The sequence below is a fragment of the Armigeres subalbatus genome, chromosome 2 (genome assembly GCF_024139115.2).
Source record: "Armigeres subalbatus isolate Guangzhou_Male chromosome 2, GZ_Asu_2, whole genome shotgun sequence".
NCBI classification, from domain to species: Eukaryota; Metazoa; Arthropoda; class Insecta; order Diptera; family Culicidae; genus Armigeres; species Armigeres subalbatus.
In genome coordinates, this window is record NC_085140.1 from 409,967,032 (window position 1) to 409,975,479 (window position 8,448).

Consider the following 8,448-nt stretch of genomic DNA (forward strand, 5'->3'; position numbering starts at 1 on the left):
TGATGGTTCATATTAATGACAATTCTATTTTTGCTGATGAGCAATTTGGTTTTCGCCATGGGCATTCAACCACTCATCAGTTATTAAGAGTTACGAACTTAATTCGGCTCAACAAATCTGAAGGATATTCGACTGGAGTTGCTCTTCTTGATATAGAGAAAGCATTTGACAGTGTTTGGCATGAAGGTTTGATTGTAAAATTGATGAATTTTAATTTTCCTCTGTACATCATTAAACTGATCCAAAATTATTTATCAGATCGCTCACTGCAGGTAAACTATCAGAATACTAAATCTGATAGATTACCTGTAAGGGCTGGTGTCCCCCAAGGCAGCATACTGGGGCCCATATTGTATAACATTTTTCTTCTGACTTACCTGATTTACCACCAGGGTGTCAAAAATCTTTGTTTGCAGATGACACGGGCCTTTCAGCCAAAGGGCGAAGCCTTCGTGTCATTTGTAGTAGATTGCAAAAAAGTTTGGATATTTTCTCCACTTACTTGCAAAAATGGAAAATTTCCCCGAATGCTTCCAAAACTCAGCTTATAATTTTCCCACATAAGCCGAGAGCTTCTTCTTTGAAACCTTCTAGCAGACATATTGTCACTATGAATGGTGTTCCAATTAATTGGTCTGTGAAGCTAAATATTTAGGACTTCTGCTAGATCAAAATTAACTTTAAAAATCACATTGAAGGCCTTCAAGCCAAATGTAACAAATATATTAAGTGATTATATCCACTTATACTCAGGAAATCAAAACTTTGAATTAAGAACAACCTTTTGATTTACAAACAAATTTTAGACCAGCCATGTTGTATGCTGTGCCAATATGGACTAGTTGCTGCAATACCAGAAAGAAGGCACTCCAGAGGATTCAAAATAAAATTTTGAAAATGATTCTGAAGTTGCCTCCGTGGTATAATACCAATGAACTTCATAGAATTTCTAATATTGAGACATTGCAACAAATGTCCAACAAAATAATTTCCAATTTTAGACAAAAATCGTTGCAATCTTCTATTGCAACGATTAACTCCTTGTACCCTTAGTATAAAATAGGTTAAGTTTAGTTTAAGTAGAAAACATTGTAATTCCTACATGGTTCAATTCAACCAGAGGAAAAAATTCTAACTGCTAGAGGCAATTGAAGTGAAAAGAAGTGAAAAGTGACAAATGAGAAGTGCGAAGTCAGAAGTGAGAAGTGAAAAGTTAAAAATAAGAAGTGAGACATTTGAAGTAAGAAGTGAGAAGTGAGTAGTTATAAGTGAGAAATATGTAGTGAGAAATAATAGTGAGAAGTGAAAAGTTAGAAGCTAGAAATGAAAAATGACAAGTGAGAAATAAGAAGTCAGAATTCAGATATAAGAAGTTATAAGCGAGAAGTGAGATGTGCTAAATGAGAAATCAAGCAAAATTAAAAAGAATTGAGAAGTGCGAGGTAAGAAGTGGGAGGGAAATAAATTAAAAAAAACAGAAGTGAAAAATGGGAAATTATAAGTCAGAAGTGAGATATAAGAAGTTATAAGTGAGAAGTGAAAAATGAAAAGTGAGAAGAGCGAAATGAGAAGGGAGATGTGTGAAGGGAGAAGTGTGAGTGAGAAGAGAGAGGAACGAAAAATAAGAAACAAGATTCTTTCTCTTTCCGTTCCGCTCATTTTCACAAACATTAAAGCTGCTCCGTCGTTCCAAAAATCTTCAATCAGTATATTCTATTGACACTACACTAGCTATGAACCCACATTTCTTTAATATTAATGGAAAAATACGTGACAACAGAATAGAACTGTTATTGACAACGCGGCCTTGCCTACTCAGATCTCTCCCACACGCAAAAAAATGTTGCGGTCGAAACTACCATTCCGAGGGTTAATTTAAGAATACGCACCGACGATTTTCAGTAGACAACAAACCCGTTTGATTTTACCATGCGCGCAGTAAAAATCAACTGTGGTCCTGGTGGAATGTTGTTACATGAACTGAATCAGTGATGAATTTGTACGAATGCATGGTTCATTTAACTGAAAATTTGTGGTTATTTTTAAAACATGGCGTAGTCTACAAAATAGTAATTGTTACCATGGATTTTTTTTCTGTGCAGGAAGCACACATGTTGTAAACAAGTTTCTATTGGCCATATACAACCAAATTCTATGGGCTACTGCAACAAAATCGGTGTGAGTTGCGCTGGTAGGGTATTTGATCGTACTCGGAAAAAGAGTCAGTTTTTAAAACTTATTATTTTGGCTATCACAAAACAATGAGACAGCATCGTCAAATGCAACTTTGTGCAATAAATCAGTAAGGATAAATACTCGTTAAATAAAAGAGTTTTTGGTCATAACTTTTGAACATATAGTCCGATATGGACGATTTCTAATAAAAACAAACCCTTTCCTTCCTATGGTAGCAAAAGAGCTCCATCAAATTTTGCACCTTTCAACATTCATCGAATTATTTCAACAACAAAAAGCAGTATTTGGCACAACTTTATGGTTTGATTAGACTGCAAATATAATCAATTTTGAGTAAAAATAGTGAAAATATGGAAAACAAGCAAGTAACTATTGATTAACAACCAAAAACTTTTTTTTTGTTTTCCACTAATTTTTGCTATGCCAAATAACTTTTGTTCTAGCATTTTTTCCAAAGGTGATTCCTTCCTATTGAAATCTTTGAAAAAAGTCGTACGAAAGAGAGGGTTTAAAATAAATTAATATTTGTTATTCATTTTGCAAATAAAAAGGGGCTCCGAGAATCATATAAAAAGTTTGTTTTTGCAAAAAAATGTATGTTGGCCATAACTTTTGTAACTAGGGTTTCTTACCCCATTCCCTGCCTAACATGCGTACGACTAGACCTGTGCGCCGCCGCCGCCGGTTGGCTCCACGCCGCCGAATTTCGTATTTCACACCGATGTTTGGCCAACATAAAAATCACATTATGCAGTGCGTTCGCATCTGCCGAACCAAGGCAACCTATCAAGCATTAATTAAGTAGCTATTTTACCATTAACATTCATCGAATTATTTCAACAACAAAAAGCAGTATTTGGCACAACTTTATGGTTTGATTAGACTGCAAATATAATCAATTTTGAGTAAAAATAGTGAAAATATGGAAAACAATTAGCCGGTTCATCAACTTTTTGAATGCTTGAATGTTACATATCTTGATTGGTCCAGTGCTTACAAACGCGGCTACAAATCAACACCATAATGAATGTTGGATTTGGATTCCCAGTCTCGTAGGATTTTTTTTAACTTCCCTGGGCATGGAGTATCATTGTGTTAGCCTCATGATATGCGAACGCAAAACTAATCTTTTGGCTTCTGGAGCTGGAGCACGATGGGTTACGTGACCCACCCGTGGTTTTCTTGAAATAATTTCCAGGAAGTCCTGGAGGAAGTTCTGAAGGAATATCTGAAGAAAATTCTTAGAGCCTTGAGGAATTTCTGTATTTAAATCCGTTGTATTTTCTGGAGGATTTTCTAAAGGAATCTCTGGAGAAAATTCCGAAGGAATTCTTGGAGGAATGTCCAAAGAAATTCTTTAAGAAATTTAAGAATGTCGGTAACTCCTTTAGGAGGTCCTTTGGAAACTGCTCTAGGAATTCGTACGGAGATATCTGAAAATTCGTCCTAGAGTTTTGGAAGGAAATGGCGTTGGAAATTTCGAAGGAATTACTAGATTAATTTCTGGGGGAATGGAATGTCTTATGGAATACCTGGAAAAATTCTAGTAGAATTGTTAAAATAATTTCCAAAGGAATTTTGTAGAAATTTTTAAAAGTATGTATGTATGTATGTTGTTATCCATCACCCTGGCTTGAGTCTTGCTCTGCATGCGGCTCCACCCAATAGTACAATCGAATTTAATTACAATTCTGTGTGAAGGGCAAAAAAAGGAGGTGGCGGACCCGTAAGCAGAGACACTTACGCGAAGCCCACGGTATAAAAAGAATATCCTTTCAGCAATTTTATCAAACAGACTAATAAATAGATTCGCAATTCTTTTTGAGCTTTCCGAAGGATGGCTTCTTTGAGGGGCACGTCGAATCCATTACAACTGCGGGGAATTGTACCCATCTACATCAGTAGAAATTATTAAAAGTATTCCAAACAAGAATTTCAGAATTTATTATAGAGTTGATGTGATACTTTCGACTGTTGTGCTCAATTTTGTTTTTCAGTCATATAGAGCAGCTAAAACGTTGTTGCGTCTATTTTCCGACGTTTTGGTGTATATTTCACCTTCTTCAGGGATTCAGAGGCTACTTTTTGTTGTATATGTGTGTGTCCTGTATGACATAACGATGTCAATTAAACAGATGGTACGAAATCACTAGTGCGCGGGCGATAAATTCAGAGAAGCTTTTATCGAAAGTGTAGGTGGGATATAACTTGACCAACATCAATAAACAGCAAAAGCCAGCAAAAGATGTTTCGCCAGTGACGACAGCGACAGTCCTCCTCTACACAGAAAAAAAAATAAAGAACCTGAAAAAAAGTTTAAAGAACTCAACTTTAAGTACGAAGTTCAAATTTCGAACTCAGTATTAGGTAGTTTTCTCACTCCATCTCATGAATGATATTATAAACAAAGAGAACTGCATCGAACCAACGTGTTCTGTTCCGTGGAAGAAGCCAAATTTGAGTTCTTTTCACCACAGTCTCGAGTGAGTGAAAATAACATTAATTTGAGTTGGTGAAACTTCATAGTTGGTGAAAATTCAACACGGGAGTAAAGGTAAAGTACTCACCGGATTTTTTTTCGCATTTTACTTATTTTTGGCTTCTTCCACGCAAAGGCGGATTTGAGTGAAAGGAACCGTAAAGTGAGTTGATTCGCGGTTCCGTGTATAGTTTATTAGCTCTATTAGGTGGTATGAATAAAATCGAGTATTTACTAACAAATGCAACAAATTGAGCAAAGTAAACTCAGTGAGCATTTACTCAAAATCATATGAATAAAACTGTGCTTTACTCAAAGTAAGTTCGAATTTCGAACATAGCATTTGCTCTGTCAAAAATTATGTTTTTGTTTTTCTTGTCGAGTGTTTTCTTGGTTCGAGTTATTTTTTGCGATCTGTTTTTGAGCAAATGTTACGGTTCATTTTATCTTACATGTTAGTGACAATTGTTTGAGTGGATTTGTGAATGTTCCATATCTGAATGTTCTGTGTTTGGGCCTGAAGATAGGCAATTAAAATTATAAATAGAGGAATTCCCAGACACAGACTTTATATTGCTGGTGCCACATGGCACAAATTAATTCAGGGTGCCCAAATGGGATCGGAATCCTACACCAAATCAAGCTACATATACAACTACTTGGCTGTTGTAGACAAAATGCAAAACGCAATGAAAACACATTTGCGGGATTTGACAAAAGATATTTTAGTTACTAGATAAATATTGTCGCTGTCGTCGCTGTCCGGAACATCTTTTGCTGGCGAGGATAGGGGAGCTCAATGTCAAAGAAGGAAAATCCATACGATTTGACAGGTATGTACACATGTTTCGGACAGCAGAACAAAGGGAACCGAAGCGACAATCTTATTTATATAGTACAGTAGCCGGTCGATAACTGCAAAATGTTTACTTTTCAGTTTACGAATGCCGTTCGATAACTGCAACGCATTCTAGACGTCAAACGGTTGTCAATCGACGTCAGATGCAATAAAAGTGCATCTAAATGTGCAGCGCAATGCAGCTGTCATTGAGTTTGACACCAGTTTGAAGTTTAGCGGTCCGATAATTGCAAAACTGTTGCAATTATCGAATTGCAGTTAAAAAGCATTGCAGTTAAATGACTTGCAGTTATCGAACGTCTACTGTAACTAAAATATCTTTTGACTTGACTGATAAACAAAACCTTTAATGAAACCTCGTCATATCTCGCAATGGGCAACACATAGAACGTTTCTCTCGGGGCACAGAGAGATCGTCGATCATTTTAATTTGTTAATTTTTGTATTTATTGTCTATTTTGTATGTCTGTCAAATTTTTATGTAATATGGCTCCCCGACAAAAATTTGTAACTCAGGTGTTGAGGACAAGATTCTTCACTTACCTAGTTGTAAGTTAAGTAATTTTAGGTTCTGTCACCAAGTTTGGTGTTCTCTTCCTGTTTCAATGTGTGATGCGTCAGGTATTATTTTTCGTTTACCGTCTTTCGTTATCGTTACCGTTACCGTTAGCAATACTCGAAGTTCCATCGTTGTATGGAGTATTTGTTTGAGATTGCGTAATTTAAGTTAGATTAGGAAGTAATCGTCCTCCTCAACACCGTTCCTCCAATCAAATTGACGAAATTTTTGTGGATGCTTCTAGACCATCCACAAAAATTTCGTTCCGTTGGTTGAAGGTTGTGTTACGGTTCATTTTATCTTACATGTTAGTGACAATTGTTTGAGTGGATTTGTGAATGTTCCATATCTGAATGTTCTGTGTTTGGGCCTGAAGATAGGCAATTAAAATTATAAATAGAGGAATTCCCAGACACAGACTTTATATTGCTGGTGCCACATGGCACAAATTAATTCAAGGTGCCCAAATAGGATCTGAATCCTACACCAAATCAAGCTATGTATACAACTACTTGGCTGTTGTAGACAAAATGCAAAACGCAATGAAAACACATTTGCGGGATTTGACTGATGGACAAAACCTTTAATGAAACCTCGTCATATCTCGCAATGGGCAACACATAGAATCGATGTGCTTTACTACAGGTGTGGCCCAAACCCTAAAGTAGTATTTGTTCGAAGAATTTTCTCTCTTTTGAGAGAGAAACTCTCAGCTGGGTTGCCGAAGATGGCCGATGGCAGCCGAATGTGACGTCACGTCTGGCATACTCAGTACATTTTTCATAACAGACGTGACGTTTCACTCCGCCCGCCCAGTGTGGGTGGCAATGTTTTGGTTATTTTTTCGACTAATACAGACAAAGGGGACTTTGGCCCACATCTTTACTGAAGCACATCGACATAGGATGTTTCTCTCGGGGCACAGATAGATCGTCAGTTGTTTTAATTTGTTGAATGTGTTGTTAAGTGTTTATTTTTAATGTTTGTAAAAATGATTTAATGCAATACAAAGTGCTGGTGAAAATGATGGATAACGAATGTTATGAAGAAGAATATTTGCTGGATCAGGAGCTCAGTAAGTACCTTAATCATTTTTAATTTGATGTGATAATCGTAACGATTTTATGTTTAGGCTCTGATGAAGATGATCATCATGGAGGCGACCCAAAAATGAATGGCAAGAAGGGAGCCGTAAAATTTTGTGACGATGCCAAATTCGTATCTGCTCATGGAAAAATCCTTCTGGAGAAATCCCAGGCCCCTCCCGTGAAGCTTAAGAAGAAGGAAGCAGCCAAAGAAATGTGCGTGCAGTTGTTGATACAGCACGGAATTGACATGACCCATGAGCAGGTCATGAAAAAAATCAACAATATGAAGGCACGAATAAAGGCCAAGACGGACCGACATCAAACGGGAAATCGAAAAATTATTTTAAAAGAATCGGAAAAAAAGTTTTTCGAATTGATGGGAGGAGTCGACAACCCCAGCGTGGCCAAACGTTCTTGTAAGTACATATGAAATTTGTCATAGTGTTTAACTTAATGTTAATTATAAAAACACTTCAATTAAAGAAGAAAAAATGAAAATTTTCTGTTATGACTCTTTTAAATACTTTTAATGGCTATTGGTAGTTCATCGAAAAATGCAATAGCAGTTCAGGAAGCAGTTCATGACGTGACCGAGGATGGGAACGAGTCAGAAGAATTTTCGGATATAGAAATTCACAACACGCCTACAAGCCAGGTAAATTACTTTTTTTTTTTGGGATTCACTGACGAGTACTAATGAGTATGAAACTATTTACAGATTGCTCGACAGAAAGTTTCCAAGCAGGGCGTTAGTCAGAAGATGGTTTTGGAGGAACAACTGAAGCTTATCAAAGCTCAGCAGTCGTATACGGCACAGCTACAAGCGCAGCAAGACGAACGACATCACAAAGAAATGGAAATCTTGGCGTTGAAAAAACAATTAACTTTGTTGAAGTTGAAGGAGATTCAAGGTGAAAACTAAATTCTGTCCGACATTTTTAAATATATCCGAACATAATTCATTAATGCACTCCACTCCATCCATTCATGCACACACGGGGACTTATAATAAAATAGGCACCACGGCAATAACCAGATTTCAAACATATTGTCATACTTGTTGACAGCGCACTATCTGTAACCTTTTGTTCAATTGTTTCTAATCTTATTGCAATTTTGTATAAGTATAAGATAGCTGTTATTATTACCAATTTAAAGAAAAAGTTTTTGGTAACATACTTTTAATTACTACAGCGCCGCCACTATCATTCTAGTATGAATTTCATCTCTAATCTCTCGCAATTGCATGGTTTATTTTTATCCTCTA

The 8,448-nt window shown here is 36.5% G+C and overlaps 1 protein-coding gene across 1 annotated transcript; it reads left to right on the forward strand.

Moving 5' to 3' along the window:
• Positions 1-7,116: 7,116 nt before the first annotated feature.
• Positions 7,117-8,103, forward strand: LOC134210275 (uncharacterized). Its single transcript, XM_062686322.1, has 4 exons — positions 7,117-7,168; positions 7,226-7,597; positions 7,745-7,836; positions 7,900-8,103. Exons 1-4 carry the CDS (start codon positions 7,117-7,119, stop codon positions 8,101-8,103), a joined length of 720 nt encoding a protein of 239 aa, XP_062542306.1.
• Positions 8,104-8,448: the final 345 nt, after the last annotated feature.